Source organism: Amphibalanus amphitrite, unplaced genomic scaffold, assembly GCF_019059575.1.
Source record: "Amphibalanus amphitrite isolate SeventyFive unplaced genomic scaffold, NRLGWU_Aamphi_draft 000164F_arrow, whole genome shotgun sequence".
In the NCBI taxonomy this organism is placed as follows: domain Eukaryota; kingdom Metazoa; phylum Arthropoda; class Thecostraca; order Balanomorpha; family Balanidae; genus Amphibalanus; species Amphibalanus amphitrite.
Genome location: NW_024881659.1, coordinates 591641 through 608494, shown reverse-complemented (window position 1 = coordinate 608494; position 16854 = coordinate 591641). Strand labels below are relative to the sequence as shown.

Below are 16854 nucleotides of genomic sequence, written 5' to 3'. Positions count from 1 at the left end.
CATTGCGTACTTAGCAGAACGACTCGACCTAATGCAATATGCGTGATGCTTGTTTGAACTCATTACTGAGTTAAAAACATACAGATCAATTGGCTGAGTACGAGTACCTACAATACAATACATATCAATTGTATAGCAACTTCAAACGTCAAACATAAAAGGCACATGCAAAGGCGCGCCGGGTCACCGCTGCAGGGTCAGGTCACGCCGCGGCACTCACCCTGCTGTACCGGTCTCACCTGGCCTGCGGCGGCGGCCACCAGGGCGGTTATCACCAAACAGCACCTCATCCTGAGCTGCTGCTGTGTCTGCTGCGGCGGCCGAGACTGCGACTAGCCACGGACACTCTGCGGCCGAGACTGCGACTGGCCACGGACACACTGCGACCCAGACTGCGCCGACGCACCGGCAGCTAATACCGTTCGGGAGCAGCCTCCGCCGAGCAGCCAATCAGCTGGGCGCGCGCACCGAGCTGAGCAGCGCCGGCTCCAACTCAGTATATGGTCCACTTTCACTTTCAGCCGATCGCCGTGGGAGAGGCGGCCGGGCTCGTCGGCGGGGCGACCCCGCGCGCGGAGACGCCCGCGGCGGCGGCCGACCGCGCCCTGGGAGGGGCCGCCCCCGCCCCCGCCCACACCGCGCCCAGACCGCCCACCAGCCGCTGACCCAGTTCCAGACCCGTGTCTCGAGAGATTCTCTGTTGAACTTGTTAAAAAATATCAGAAAAATGCCCATTGTAACATCATTGCACTCATTTGTTCAATTCACTGGGATTTTTGGTACTAAATGTAAGAATCCAGAAATTATGACGCTTGTCGCTTCACCTAAAGAAATGTGAGCTACAATGACCAGCTTATAAGGACGTCAAATTAATTAATGACTGAATGATCACCCCTGCTCTGGAATGTGGTGACACATCCCCGGTGCCGATAGTTCATCCTAATCTCGGCAGTCCGGCCCGGTGCAGTGCACAGTTCCGGGCTCCGTCTGACGCCAGGGCCAGTCTGCGGACAGCCGCCAAGGCCGGTGACAGGGGCCGATCGGACCGAGCGAAACCCCTGGGAGTGACCTCCGCCGCTCTCACACACTGAGACCGAGCTGGAATCCACCACTGCTGCAGAAAGGGCAGTGCGGGTGTTGGTGCAGCAAAACCAAGAGTCACAATTGCATAAAATCCAGGACCCGACGGCTTTGCAGCGATAACCGCTCGTGAAAATTTAAATGACAAGTTTAACGAATTTAGGTAGACTCGAGAGACAAAAAGGAAGAGAAAGAAAATTTTTGAAATGGCTTGAATGGCAAACCTCGAAACGATAAATATAATATAGGAAACGAAACAAATGAAGAAACACTAAGAACCGCGAAGTAAAACGAAGAAATCAGAAGAATAACGAAACGAAATGAAAAGTGATTAGTAAATCATGACGGTGTATTGACATGGAAATCACTTGCGAGGTTAAAATACATGTTAAATTACGATTAAGTTGATATCGTATCGAATCACCAAAGCCATTTGATGCCAACAGGCACTAACAGTTTCGAGGTGTCTATATCAACAATAGTGCAATGCAAGAATAAATGTTATCAAGAACTGAAAGTCGAATATTCACAGTTTTAGGCTCAGCTGAGTCTACATTGAAGCTATCATTACTCCCGATATTATTTGAGCCTGGTGTTGTTCCGTCAAGAAGAATTGTTTGAAGAATTGTCAAGAAGATTAATAGCACGCTGCTATTGCTAATTCGAATTCATACAAAAGTTGTCAAACCTGCTATCGAGGTAAGGTCTACACAGCAATTATAATCCCTGGCAACTAAATCAACGGCATCAACTGCATAACTTGGACACCCGTTGGCCTGTGCTTCACCCTAGTTTCTTAGCGTACCGTTACGAGACAATGGAGAATTTGAAAGTGTCTGAACTTAAAATGATGCTGAAGGCACGCGGTCTTAGCTGTAAAGGAAACAAGGCCACGCTTGTAAATAGATTGGTAAATGTGCTAGGAGCGCGGAATACGTTAGATGCCGAGCCATGTTTGGAAAATAGTGCACTTCATCCCGATGACAGTGTGTCCCGTGTTGAGTCCCCGTCTGCTTCTGTGTCTCCTTCCAATGTTAAGTCTGAGTTAAGGCGCGCAGAGGAGGCAGCCGATAGAGCCGCTCTCATCGAAAGATTAAAGTCCTTAAAAGAAAAACAGCTCATTGAGAGTCAAATTGCTGAACTTAGACGTGGACAGGAGCTGCTGGAAATTCAGGCGACCTTAAATGAATTAACTGCTAGAGAGCAGGCGTTAAAGACGTATAGAAATGATGATGATGTAAGCCCATTACCAGCGAGCTTTCATTCGTTACCCTCACATGAGACGGAAACCACTCGCATCTCTCACTCTCACGCTAACCCTACACTCCAGTACGTCCCAAACTTGCGGCCGGATATATCTCAGCAAGCACCACCCGCGTTTAGTCGCCGCGCTCATGAAGGCACATCTGCTGCTTTAATAACCGAAAGAGAAAGGACGGCAGCGTTGATGCGTCTGCCTCCGATCGAAATCAAGAAATTTGGGGGTGATACCACTCAGTTCGCTCAGTTTATTCGATGTTTCGAAATGAAGATCGCTTCTAAATTGGATGATGACAGTGAAAAGTTATATTACCTGGAACAAAACATAATTCCGGGAAGTAAGCCGCACAGTATTGTTGAGAGCTGCATGTATCTTGAAGACGGGTATCAACATGCGATGCAGATTTTGCACAAGAGGTATGGCCAGCCTAGCACAATCGCAGCTGCCTTTATTGATAGAATAAGTAGCCAGGAACAGCTCAATGCAGAAAATGGAGAAGAGCTGGACCAGTTCTCGTTGTTGCTCCTCAGTTGTAAGAATGCACTAGGAAGCTCGTGCAGCTTCATGAATGATCCTCGAACCCTGCGTACTATTACAAGGAAGCTACCGGTACCACTCCTGAGTAGATGGCGACGTCGTGTAGACGATTTGGAAGAGTATCAGGGGCGGCCAGCAGTCTTCGAAGACCTGGTTGAATTTGTAGCACGAGAAGCCAGAATAGCCACAAACGCTTCGTTTGGACAACATATGTATAGCAGCCGTGAAGGAGCAAGTGCAAAGCAGAACGAAGGGGAATTATTTTCCCAAAGTTATCAGAAACCTTTAGTTGCGGCAACGCGCACCCAGTCTCAGAATGACAGCGGGTGTCTGTTTTGCGGGGAGAAAACGCATAATGTTACGGAGTGTAACAGGCTGAACAGCGTCCCATTTGAAGAGAGAAAACAATTTGTGATGAAAAATGCTTTATGCTTTGGGTGCCTCCGTAGAGGCCATAGACGTTCATTTTGTCGCAGACCAGTGAGCTGCCAGCTATGTAACCGAAATCATCCGACGGCGCTGCATGATCGCACTTTAGAAGATCGGCAAACGCTGCTTAAACAGCCGCCTTTGCCAGAGGATACAAACACAGCCAATGCGACCACTTGCCGTGTCGCAGCAGACGAACTCAAAAGGGGTGCTATGCTGCCGTTGGTGGCTGTGAAGATCAAAAGCTCTTCGGGACAATACACTACATACGCCTTCCTAGACAGTGGTTCAACGCATTCGTTTATATCGACGTCATTATTGCGCCTGCTCGGTATGGAGCACCGTCCCGGTCGGCAGCTGTCGCTGACCACGGTGCATGGTGCCGCTTCTATCCCGACTCAGATAGCAGAGGGGTTGTCCATTACTGACCTCCAGGGCTTCAATACTTTGCAGCTGCCACCCCTCTACACTCTGCCAAGTATTCCCGTTGACTCTGGTCATTTCCCTAAGGTTGCAGATGTTGAAAGGTGGGAACACTTACGAGGCATTGATCTCCCAGATTCTAATGTATCAGAAGTCGGTTTGTTATTGGGAGCCAATGCATATTTAGCAATGGAACCACTGAGGGTTATACCAAGCATAAATAACAGTCCGTATGCAATACTCACAAGATTTGGATGGATAGTATGTGGAATAAATCAGACGGAAGGTCAGACGGCAAACACCGCGATCTTCAAGACAAACGTAACCGCGAGCACAACGCTAGAAGAAATGGTAAAATCTCTATACAACCACGAATATGAAGAAAGCCTTCACTGTACCAGGAGAGGTTTGCCTGCAGAAGATCGGTTGTGGCTCCAAAGAGTCAATACTTCGATTGAACATGACGGCCATCACTACAGTATTACTTTACCACTGACTGAAGAAAGTTTGGTTTTACCGAACAATATCTCAATTGCAAGATCGCGGTTAAACAAGTTAAAATTCAGATTGGAAAGAAACAAACTGTTCGCTTTCGATTACATGTCGTATGTGGACACAATGATACAGAAAGGATTTGCAGAACGTGTTCCAGAAGGAAGTGAAAATAGAAACGATGGTAGGGTGTGGTACCTGCCTCACCATGCCGTTTATCACTCGCACAAACCCGACAAAATACGGGTGGTTTTTGACTGTGCCGCTCAATTTCAGGGCATATCACTGAACGATTGCTTGCTTCAGGGCCCAGACCAAACCAACACACTTCTAGATGTGCTTCTACGTTTCCGATTAGAGCCAATCGCCTTTATAGCTGACATAGAGGGCATGTTTAATCAAGTACATGTTCACGAGTCAGACAGAGATTTACTCAGGTTCCTCTGGTGGCGAGATGGAAACACGTCAAACGAATTACAACAGTTCAGAATGAAGGTGCATATTTTTGGCGCCAAGTCGTCTCCTGCCGTTGCTTGCTATGCACTCAGGCGAACAGCCGAAGATAACAAAACTCATTTTTCCGAAGAAGTCGTAAGCACAATACGACACAATTTTTATGTTGATGATGTACTGAAGTCATCTCCCGACGAGCAGACAGCTATTGGTCTAGCTCATGAGCTCAAGGAGTTATGTAGCAAGGGTGGCTTTAATCTTACAAAATTCTCGAGCAACAGCCGGACGGTGGTCAATTCTATCGCATCGGATGACAGGTCCAAGAAACTTAGAAAAGCTTTGATTGAAAATGAGCATCACCCCGATGAACTGGCACTTGGTATAATATGGAAAACTGAGGAAGATGATTTGTCTGTTTCCTTAGACATGTCGAGTCTCACTTCAAGGTCAAAGACCAGGCGAGGCCTATTGTCCGCTGTCAGCTCACTCTATGATCCGTTGGGCATGATTGCCCCGACTATTCTACAAGGAAAAAGAATCCTCCAAGATCTTGCCAGAAAACAGGTTAACTGGGATGGGGAAATCCCGGAAGAAGAGCAGAAAAAGTGGGTAGCTTGGCTGATGAATGTTTCTAAAACAAGTCTCATATCGATCCCGCGCTGCATTAAGCCAACAACTTTTGGAAGCATCGTATCGTGCGAGCTGCATCACTTCGCTGATGCCAGCGAGTGGGCATATGGCACTGTCTCTTACGTCCGTATTGTTGATACAGCGGGGAATATCCATTGCTCATTTCTGAAGGGAAAGGCACATTTAGCTCCACTGAAGACTGTGACCATCCCCCGTCTCGAGTTGATGGCGGCCGTCACGGCTGTAAGAATCAGTGCATTACTCTCTGATGCGATTATTTATGCAGGGTCACCTTGTAAGGTCACTCAGGAGCTATTCTGGACGGATAGCACGACAGTCTTGCGCTATATCTCGAACAGGAAAACGCGATTCCACACCTTCGTGGCTAACAGGTTAGCTATTATCCACGACGGGTCTACTCAAGAGCAGTGGATGTTCGTACCAAGTGCTCTAAACCCCGCCGATGATGTTTCAAGGGGTGAACAAAGTGATCGGTGGTTGACAGGACCAGAATTCTTGTGGAAGTCGAGAAAGGACTGGCCCAAAAAACCTTCAGCTCTACTGGAGTTAAAGGAAGACGACCCAGAACTTAAAGTTTTAGTGAGTTCTATTGGTGTGAGCAATGATCTTCTGAGGGACGAAACAAACGTGAAACATACATTAAGTGACCCGATTGAAAAGCTTCTCAAGCATTACAGCGATCGAAGAAGGCTCATTCGTGCGGTAGCTTGGATCCTCAAGGTAAAGAAGTTTCTAAAATCGCGCATTGTACACGGGGAGGGCCCCTCCTCACGCTTAACGAACTCGGATCTTACGATAGCTGAGGAAGAAATCATCAGATATGTTCAGACTAACGCATTTGTTCAAGACTTTACTCAACTTCGCGCGGGAAATCATGTCCGTGCATCAAGCACCCTGCACAAGTTGGATCCATTCCTCAAAAATGGATTGTTGCGAGTTGGAGGACGTTTGCAGAACGCTGACCTGACCTACAACGCTAAACACCCGGTCATTTTGCCTTCTCGCAGCAGTTACACTGAGATGCTTGTGCACGACACTCATAGACTTTCTGGGCACGCTGGTAGGCAGCATGTTCTTGCTGATTTGCGGAAGAACTTTTGGATTCTCAAAGCGAATGCCACGGTTAGAAGGATGTTGAAATCGTGCGTATTCTGCCAGAAGAAATTTCATCCAGTTGAAGTGCAAAAATGCGCAAACTTGCCAGAAGACAGGGTAATGGCTTTGGAAAAGGCATTCACAAGAACGGGTGTCGACTACTTTGGGCCATTTTATGTGCGACATGGTCGGGGCCAGATTAAGCGTTATGGCGTGCTCTTTACCTGTTTATCCATACGAGCCGTGCACCTTGAAGTAGCTGATGATCTGTCTGCCGACTCTTTTATTTGCGCCCTAAAAAGATTTGTTTGCAGGAGAGGTCACGTCAAGGTTTTACGTTCGGATAGGGGCACAAACTTTGTGGGAGCCAATAATGAGTTACAGCGAGAACTGCACAGACAAGAGCAAAACGAAGACTGGATCCACTACAAGGCGCTGACAATGGAAATCGACTGGATATACAATGTGGGAGGAGCGTCCCATCATGGAGGTGCGTGGGAAAGGCAAATTAGAACGATCCGGAGACTTCTCGAGACCGTGATCAATGGAGCGATGAAGGATGAAACGTTGCAGACGATTATGTGCGAGGTCGAATCCATCATAAACAACAGACCATTGACGCCAGTTTCAGCCGACTCATGTGACATTCCACCACTTACCCCTAACCACATTCTGCTCGCTGGCAATGGGTATGATTTAGTCCCCACCAACTTATTTGATAGGTCTGACTGCGATAGTCGTAAACGGTGGAAACAGGCTGCGTATTACGCTAGTATGTTTTGGACACGCTGGCGAACAGAGTACTTGCCGTTACTACAAGAAAGACCCAGTGAGACAGCTAAAGATAGGCCAAATGTTGGAGTGGGCGATGTGGTGCTGCTTGTAGATGATGATGTACCTCGAGGCCAGTGGCCGCTAGGTAGAGTGTTAGGGGTGAAGCACAGCGCCGATGGGCTGGTTCGTACCGTCAAGCTGAAGGTCAGGGGCACGACCTTCGAGCGCCCAGTGACGAAGCTTGTGAAGATACAAACAAGAAGTTGTTGAAACCTCATAGATGTTTCAAGGGGAGGGTGTTGGTGCAGCAAAACCAAGAGTCACAATTGCATAAAATCCAGGACCCGACGGCTTTGCAGCGATAACCGCTCGTGAAAATTTAAATGACAAGTTTAACGAATTTAGGTAGACTCGAGAGACAAAAAGGAAGAGAAAGAAAATTTTTGAAATGGCTTGAATGGCAAACCTCGAAACGATAAATATAATATAGGAAACGAAACAAATGAAGAAACACGCGAAGTAAAACGAAGAAATCAGAAGAATAACGAAACGAAATGAAAAGTGATTAGTAAATCATGACGGTGTATTGACATGGAAATCACTTGCGAGGTTAAAATACATGTTAAATTACGATTAAGTTGATATCGTATCGAATCACCAAAGCCATTTGATGCCAACAGGCACTAACAGCGGGGCTGCGGCGATCTGGAAGGTCAAGTCTATCGAAATGTTGGTCTAAATTAGCCAACCAGCGATCCAGCCGGTCAGTCTAGAAAAATCACCGAACCACTGGTTCTTCAGTTGTGAGCATATAGTTCCAATGCATCAACATATGTAATGCATCAACATTGCTAAGGGATAGGATCACATTGTCATTGCTTCGCTAGTCATAGGTGTCATGTTACCGGGAGCATTGCAGACTGCATTGTGTTCAACCTTCATATTACAACTTTCTTCAGAATAAAGCAAATGTTTATGCCATATTTATGACGTTTTGTTACAAGGCTAAGCCCTAACATCACATCGGCAGAATGTTGCCATTAGTTAACAGTTGATGTGCGGACTGCTTTTGGCATATTATTGTCGCAAGCCGGTTCAAACTCACAGGATATGTCACACAATTAACATTAGCAAATAACAAGTTCTTCAAGGTCCGACAAGTCTCCACTAATTTGAAAGTTAGTTCAGCTTTAGAGCAGCGGCCATTGTCTCAGAGCTGGAAACAATTCGTGGCACGCGCCCGCAGCGGGGACACCGGACGGGACGGGGACATCTGTCCCAACTGGTGCACACACTAAATCGCCTCGTGCTGACGCGGCGGCTGGGTGTTATCTCTCTGTTCGATCTGTCGACGAATTAACACTTCTTTCATTGTTTGTTTTTAGTATAGGAAGGCATTCTTTTGTCTTTATAATCAGGAGGTTGGTCCGCCTTTAGAAAGGACTACGCGAAGGTGTCGCGTTATCGACGAATACGATCTCGCCATAACTTAGCGACACCCATAACGTAAAATGGTCATATGTTCGAGTCTCAAAGGACCGTCACCCCTGCTCTCTCCGAGTGTCGCCCGGCTCCGCCAACGTGGCGACTTTTTGTGCTTGTGGACTCTGCAGTTAGCATCACAATGGTATCGCCGGCCGGTGATAAGCCCCTTGAAAGAACGCCGCGGGCGCAGTTGTCAGTCGCCGGCGGAGGGTGTACCCTGTGGACCTAACGCCGGCCCAAAGTGATCTGCAGACGGGGATTCGGACTCTGTGGATCCAACCCGGACTCAGAGGGTCCCTCAGCTGGTTCTGGACCCGGTGGACCAGATTCAGACTCGGGTGGTCCCGAAGACGGTGATCTGGATCAGACCCGGACCTGCAGTGCACCTCGGCCTGCTCCCCGACCTTCAGAGTGCAGACTGAGAGGGGTCGGGTCGCCATGACCTTTGCACTGCTCCACCTCTGCCTGGGTAAGTTGTCGATGTCGGATGGTGTCGTGCTCCCGGAACTACCGGCTGCTCACGCACGGGGCTGGGAAGGACGGGTGCAGCCGGGCTCATGGGGCTCCTCTCACCACCGATAGCTCCCTCCTGAGTGAGACTCACGCGGCTGCTCTCCTCACTGACGCGGCTCCGGCCGACCTGGGCCCAGTTCATATATAGAACCCATTTGCCGCTAAGGGACTCTTATTGGAAAGGGGGACCCAGAAAACGGGTTCATATAGCCATCCTTACACACCGACACCAATGTTACCAAAAGTGTCTCTTTGAAAACTGACAATTTGGAAAAGTGGCACTTGTCGGCTGGCATTTCCGTTTGAATTGGGCCCTGATCTGAAGCCTGAAAGCTGATAAATACCCATGTAGTATATATGAGACATATTTCAATGCGATATAGCAGGCAAGAACATGGTATGCTAACGAAGCGTCCCATTGAAATGTCCGAACACTGAAAGTGGTTTGACAGGGATTTCGAATTCATAAATTAGTTAAACAACAACACAGTCGTGCGCCCCTTTTACAGATGCTTGAAAAAACAAATAATCATTGATTAGATACATGTCTTGACATAAATATTTCGAATGGAATCGGCTGTTTGGCGTCTGAACCTAGCAAGTAGCCTAAATGATGCGCTGCAGTGCAGTGGGCGGAGAAGTGAATATAAATATGTCATACTCTTAGTGTCACAAAATAGCCCCTAATTACCACAGTTCAAAACGTGCGCGGTTGTATCTCGCTTGTAAGACCCTCCATCTGCTAGTGATATGTTCTGGTGATTATCCACCGAGGGCAGGCGAGCTAACTTTAGATCGCAGCTCGTGTTGGCATTGGTGCTTGGCACGTTCTAATCAGCACCTCCAGGTGACTCACATAATATTGCCATGTTTTCAGCCAATTAAACTTGAACAAAAGTGATCCTACCGCTCATAACTGAGCCCGGGGCCGAGTTTTAACAGAACGGCATTCGGTGGCGGCGGGTTCCCTGGGGCGCGGGTCTGATAACCACCTCCGTGGCCATCAGATACCGGGCTGATGGCGGCCGGCCGGCCGGCGATCGGGGGTAAGGTCACAGGTGCCCGGAGGGCTCCCGGTGGACAGCGGGGGGCAGCTCCCGAACCGTCAGACTGACTGATAGGGAGACGTTTACAGCGGATCGACAGACCGACAGACAAGGAGAGATTCTTTGCGGACCGACAGACCTACCTACATACAGACCTGCGGACAAAATGGCATCCCGATGGATTGGCTGGTAGGTATCCTGTCACCGGAACGAGTCGACGTGTGTCATTGAGTGAGGGGCTCCATATATGACCGATAGACCAACTCGACTCGCTGTGGGGCTCCTTTGCCTGATAGACTCGCCGACAGCGAGGGGTAGGCCCTGCAGTCTGACGGACCGAGGCGGTAATCTGATCCTGACCGAGAAACGGGGATGGAGACCTGGATAACTAAAAAATAGGCATGAACAGAAAATTACAGTATCCAAGCAGTGTCAGTGGTAGGAACTAAGGGACCGCAACGACCGTCATTAATGAAACATGAAAACATCTCAATCTGACGCTGTGGGCGGAGCCGGAGAGCCGTATAAAACGGCCTCCTGATATGGGGCCATCGCAGGCGCACAGCCTGCGGTGGCCCCACTCTGGACAATTAGCAGTAACCGGCTGGCCAGACAGCGCGTAATACGTGCCGCGCTCTCGACACTCGTCAGCCGGCCCTTATCGCCGTCATTGTTTTGCTATCACGCCCCGGATCACACCATTACGTCACCGCCACCGTTATTCCATCCATCCGTCAGACTCCGCCGGTATAATCGTCGGCGTATCAAATAACAGCACATAAACATGGAACAAATGATAAATAAAGAGGTAAAAGACGATCCACTGGTGTAAAAAACGAGGCGTTGTCAAACAAAATCATACATTTTTTGACAGCCTACATTTTTGTGCTTTCCACTCAAGCAAATCGCAATGAATTAGGTATACCTACCTACATGATCTTGACATGGCAACGATATTGTTTTGCGCATTTCTTGCACTGCGTATGAAATCCATGATAAAGCAGCGTGCGAATACCTTCTCAGTTCACTCCCTGAACCCTGTCTGCTGTTTCAGTGACTGCGGGGACGTTGGCGGTCAGCTCGGCCCAGACGGTGACCTATCTGGGCCGCCCTCTGCGGGACCGGACCGCCGCCGGCAGCACCCGACCCCCACCCCGGTCACCGGCGCACACCCTGCCGCTGGTGGATGAGCTCAGCGTGCTGCTCTCCGAGTCCCGACGGCTGCTGGCGCGGCGCGGACACAGCCAGGGAGGACAGCAGCGGACGGCCGCACGTCGGGCCGGGCCAGGGAGGGTACCGGCCGGAGCGGGTGGCGCCACCTACCTCAGTGCTGCCCTCTACCCAGCTGCAGGGCTGGCGGACCGAGCGGCCAAAGCCAGCACTGGGAATAGTGCAAATGATAGCGGTAGGGAAAACCGACCACAGGAGCACAGCACGTTTCTAGCTGCAGATAAACAAAGCAATTTTCTGGACCAAACCCTAAGCCCAAGAGCGAGTGGCGGTGTGCATGTTTGGCGTAAACTCGACAGTACCGTTACATCCAAATCTGGCATTGGTGAAGACGAACCAAAGCTGCTGACCAAGTTCGAAGACGATCAGGATATCTTGGCCCATGAGTCGTCCTACACCTCGTACGAAGCAAGTTCCTCGTCTGTTACAGCCGAGCGTAAGACGACGGCTGCAGTGCCGTCCGGAACGATCCCACTCTGGGGTCTGCCCATTGTAGCCCTTTCCTCTACTACCGCCGACAGCCGCGCCTCTGGCGGGCGCAAGCGGTCGCCCTCCGCCACCTTCAGCCCCACTATGCGGCCTGGGACAGGTGGCGCCCGATTCGGCAGCAAAGCCGACACAGGTAGCGCCGGAGTCGCTGACGACGGCAGCACGGCCACCTCGACCCCTGCCGGCAGAGATAACGTGCCGGGCCGGCCGGGCCGCGACTACCCGACCTTCTCAAAGCCTCCGGTCACGGGGTTCAGCTGCCGCGGCAAGGTGCCCGGCATGTACGCCGACTTCGAGACTCGCTGTCAGGTGAGACTCAGCCACACTCATTTCTCTAATTTCTGTGAATTATCAGAGGACAGATCTGTTTATGGAGTTTTGGGTTAGTACCCAGCCGCTGCCCACAACTGAGTACTGACGTGCTATAGCGTTGTGTCTGAGCGACAGCTCCCCCTGTGTCGGCAGGTGTGGCACTTTTGTCACGAGAACGGCCACCACCGGTTCCTCTGCGTGGCCGGCACCGTCTTCAGTCCCATCAGTCGCACCTGCGACTGGTGGTACAACGTCGACTGTCGCTACGACGCCTTCCCGCCCTTCTGAGCGCAACACCCGTGACCTCTGTGACGTTATATCGTCTGACCTAACCTGGCTGGTGAGCTGTTAACGTCGGGGCAGAATTTATGAAACGCTGGGATGTTGGAACGGTCCAGCATGACGACAGTGGCCCTAGTGTCCGAGCGTGTTCAGAAAGGCATCATCGGCGGTGTGGCCAGTGGCAATTAGCTGTCAGTGATGTCAGGCGACCTGTGAACTTTGTGAGGTGGTCATCGTCCAACAGCGTAACAACAATAAACGATGGAAAATATACTGACTTACATACATGGTCATGTCTCTTGTCAATACAAACACGGGCGACAACCTGTCGCCCTGAACGAGACAACTCCAGAATGATCGCGTAACGAGCAGTGCCGGCGTAAGAGCAGTTACGCCCGCCCCACGATAAGTTAATTCGAATCGATGGATCCATATCCCCATCCCTAATTCCGCCTGGAGACCCAGCAGGAGATGGTGACCAGTGGTGACGCAAAAATGTCATGATAAACAGCCGAGGGGCGAGGACCATTCAGGAGTAATCGGAACTGCGTCATTTGAAAGTTTGTGCGCATGAGTGAAGTCACAGGTCATACCGGGTGGCCCAAAAAAAAAACGTTCCCAACTTTGGAGGCCTATATCTCAAATTGGAGTGCAAATAACGAGCCAAAATTTTCATCAAGTTTGCATCACTTCTTTGCGCATTGGCATACTAAATTGTAACACTGTACCATCATTTTCAAGCCAGCAATCTTATGTTGAATCAAGTAAGATGTTTTTGCTTTTTTTGCCGATGTTGAACGGAAGTGATGATTGGCTTGGACGTACTACGTTAGAAAAAGATAGTAAAATAGAGCACGTGAATGAAACCAGCACGTAGGGGAAAGTGGGGTAAGACGGACACCTTAACTTTGGAGCCATTTTCGGCCGGTTAGAAACATCATACAAATGGGAAACTGAGTGAAACCCTTTTTTAGACATTTTACTTTCATTTGCCAGAAGATGAGACTTATACCTGATTCAACAAATAAACTGCAGCTATTTTTGCAAAACCTTGCAAAAACCCGTCTTACCCCACCCCATGGGGTAACACGGTCACATGGGTAGGGCAAGACGGCCAGCTTCTTTCACCGACCAGCACAGCTCGCAGCAAATGCCCGAGATTAGCCGCATTGATACAGTCGCTCGTTGGTCTCAAGTGCTTCGGAAATGGCAGTATACGAGATTCGTGCAGAAGGCGTATGCTCGTATATAGGCCCTAGTTCAGAAGCCATGTAGAACCGTTTTTCACATTCATTATTCGAGAATAAACTGTGCCGAAGGAATATTGCTAACATGTCTGTGAGTATCGGAATCGAACATATTCTTATTAGAAATGGTTCTTTTTTTCATACAGCAAAAAAAATATTTTCACCATTACAGACCCATTGGATTCATAGTTGCCCGTCTTACCCCAAACTCAATGTCAGAAGTTCAGCACGATTTTTCTCTGTGGACAATTTGATGCAGACAAATCAAATCCGCGGTAAATGAACACTGGTGGCATATGAGTATAATATAAGTGATTGCGAGTTTTTAACTCTATAGTGCTGCACACAAAAGCTTGCTCAATACATTATGGATGTTTTCAATGAAATGAGTGTTTTAAAGAAATCAAAATAAAAGATTATCGACTGAACACAAATTCATCAGACTTCAATGGTGGTGTGTAGTGGGAAAGGAAATTATGGTCCTAATTTTTCTCGCTCGTAGCGCTATTGGTTTGGTCTGCAGAAGGGGTGCCCGTCTTACCTACCCTGACCGTCTTACCCCACTTTCCCCTATGTTGTTATTTTAAATATTTTTTTATCCCACTTATGTGCCAAATATTCAAATAATGAGCCAAAATGGTGTTAATGGATGCCATTCGTTTCAACGCTAAGTCCTGTTTCGAGCAGAAGGAGTGGCACGGTGCATGGGTTACTGCTCATCGCCCTCCCTTCAAGAAGATCAAACAGTAAATCGACCGAATAAAGAAAAAAGCTAGCCGGAATGTATCACCCTGCGGCCTGAACCATCAATGAGTCTAGCTGTCAGTAGCAGTCATGGCTGCAGGCCGTGGTGCCGAGATGGAAGTGGCCCGTTCACTCACAGTTTTTAGTAAACATCTGAGCAAAAAAGTAATTTTTACATGGCATGCTAGAAACACGAACCGTTTAAAAAGTAATTGACCGAATAACATAAAAATCATACCATTCACGGAAAATATAGGCCGCATTGACTATTGGAAGTTTCAGTGTTGCATCTTTATCACTTTCTGAGAAATATTGATTCAAAGTTGGGAACGTTTTTTCTGGGCCACCCGGTATATCCATCGTGTTGCTCAATACTTTCACTTAGCAATATCAATTGATATGTTATCGTTTTACCGTTTCGACACCGAGACGCAATGAGGCATGACCGACGCGGGACGTGCCGCGACTCGAGTCCGTGCTATAATTCACATGGCTCGGTTACGTTCCAGCACACCGTAACAAATCGTACCGGCCCCCGGTAATCCAGCCCCATTGAGAAGCAGCGGCCTCCTCTCAGCAGCGTCAATAGCTGATCAGCGGGCCGGCCGCGCCGACAGCGGCCAGCCCGACCCACCGGCGCTCTTACACATTTTTCACCACTTCTATCCTTGCGTGCATAGCGTATCGTAATCAGGTACCCAGTCGGACTATTTCTTCGTCCGCCGCCCGGGAGACTCATCTGCGCGGGTCTAGGAGAGGCTCCCGTTCCGCCGGCGGCGCCCCGCTGCTACTGTTACGTCACCGACGTGTCCAGTCGCCAATCGCTCTCACCGCGCCCCAGACTGGACATCTGGTGGACGAAGCACTGGACGAGTCATCCGCCCCGCGCGGCACGCACAAAAGGGTTCAGAGACTGGACCAGAAACGAAGGTACATTTTCTCACCGTTCTTTATAAAAACGGCAGGTTATTCAACTTTTGACGACTTCATTGGTTTAATTGCTGCTAGCTATAAAATGTGAGTTTAAAATGATATTTAATGCAGTTGCTGTCGCACACAGTTTTATGTCAAGTGGTGCTGTACAAAGCCTGGTGTCCGATGGTGCCGCACCAAGCTGACGCCCGGTGGTGCCGTACCGAGCTGACCCGATGGTGCCGTCCCTAGCTGATGCCCGGTGGTGCCGTACCGAGCTGACCCGATGGTGCTGATCCGGCGGTGCCAGCCGTCCAGCGTGTAATGCTGGGTTCGCTGGCTGCTTGTGTATTTTATCTGGGAGTGTTCCCGTGCCATTCAACTGGTCTGTGAGGAAAACTGAACCGCGTGAGCTCATGTTCAACTGTGAGAAACCCTTGCTGCTAATTTAGTACTTAGCCCGTTCCATCGGCTAGCATCTAGGTACGCAACGTAAGTCGTAGCATGGCCTTACTTTGCATGCTTGAGACGAGTTTTCTTCTTGCAAAAGCTCGTAGACCTGTACTCCGGTGGAGTAAATCTTATGTTTATGCAATAGCGCTCTGATCCGACCAACTTCGATGATCGGCGATTCGGCTGCGCCAACTCAAACCTTTGTAATTAGCGCGGCGTTGCGCTGCGGCCGTCGTGCTGTTGCAGCGGTCAGAGTATTGTGTGCGCCCGTCCGGCGGCTGTGCACGGGGCGCCGTTACGCCACTGTCCATGGTGACAGATGCAGCGCTAACAATGCCGCCGGTCTGCACGGCCCCGGTGAGGCGGCACCTTCGCGGCCCGTGCCGTCATCGGAGGCAGTGCGAGCGGCCGTTTTCGGGCCCAGCCGAGCAGAACCGAGGGCGGCCGGCGCCGAGTGGCAATAGTACCAGATGGCATGGTCGTGCGTAATTGGCCGCCTTGCCAAACTGGGTATGGTATATGCCAATGACAGGACGGCCGAGGGCATGGGAGCCGCCCGGTGACGAAAACAAGTGTGACTGAGCGGGTGCGACTCGGTGCAGAGTGACTTCTCATAATGTGAGCAAGCCGCCGCCCTGCCTGATGCACACTGAGTGCAAATATCTCGAGCTAAGGCCAGTTATCCTTGAACCGTCGAAGGAGTTTCCTTATAGTTACTACTTCTGATTGCGTCCTATTGGTGCCAATGAGCCATGCCGTGGACGTATATCGCCAGTCCAGTTGTGGTCAGGAGGTCCCACGGCCGGCCCGCCGGGGGAAGACGAGACGTGCTCGGTCGACCGGTCACTGGTCAGGGGCGGCGCCTCTGAGAGAGTGAGACCCGGCCCGACGCGTCTGCCGCCGCCAGCGCGTGCACATCCGTAGCGCGCGCTCCATCATGTGTGAC

At 49.9% G+C, this 16854-nt stretch overlaps 2 protein-coding genes across 3 annotated transcripts in view; one reads left to right on the top strand and one right to left on the bottom strand.

The window, feature by feature from the left end:
* The window catches only part of LOC122383461, a 34711-nt gene extending 34213 nt beyond the window's left edge, over positions 1 to 498 (bottom strand). The window contains exon 1 of one of the 2 annotated variants that reach the window (XM_043369922.1): positions 240 to 498. In XM_043369922.1, coding sequence (XP_043225857.1) covers positions 240 to 290 — 51 coding nt within the window. In that variant the 5' untranslated portion in view covers positions 291 to 498. The remainder of the gene's footprint in view (positions 1 to 239) is intronic. The other variant, XM_043369920.1, reaches the window with a different exon arrangement.
* An 8068-nt stretch (positions 499 to 8566) lies between these two features.
* On the top strand, positions 8567 to 12935 carry LOC122383460. Its single transcript, XM_043369919.1, has 3 exons — positions 8567 to 9149; positions 11294 to 12267; positions 12424 to 12935. Exons 1-3 carry the CDS (start codon positions 9119 to 9121, stop codon positions 12556 to 12558), a joined length of 1140 nt encoding a protein of 379 aa, XP_043225854.1. The 5' UTR covers positions 8567 to 9118; the 3' UTR covers positions 12559 to 12935.
* Positions 12936 to 16854: the final 3919 nt, after the last annotated feature.

Bases quoted from the DNA above. Each gene is read 5' to 3' on its own strand.
- LOC122383460 (XM_043369919.1), top strand. From the start codon at position 9,119: ATGACCTTTGCACTGCTCCACCTCTGCCTGG. The intron at 9,150-11,293 runs GTAAGTTGTCGA...CTGCTGTTTCAG, and splicing joins ACTGCTCCACCTCTGCCTGG to TGACTGCGGGGACGTTGGCG. The intron at 12,268-12,423 runs GTGAGACTCAGC...CTGTGTCGGCAG, and splicing joins ACTTCGAGACTCGCTGTCAG to GTGTGGCACTTTTGTCACGA.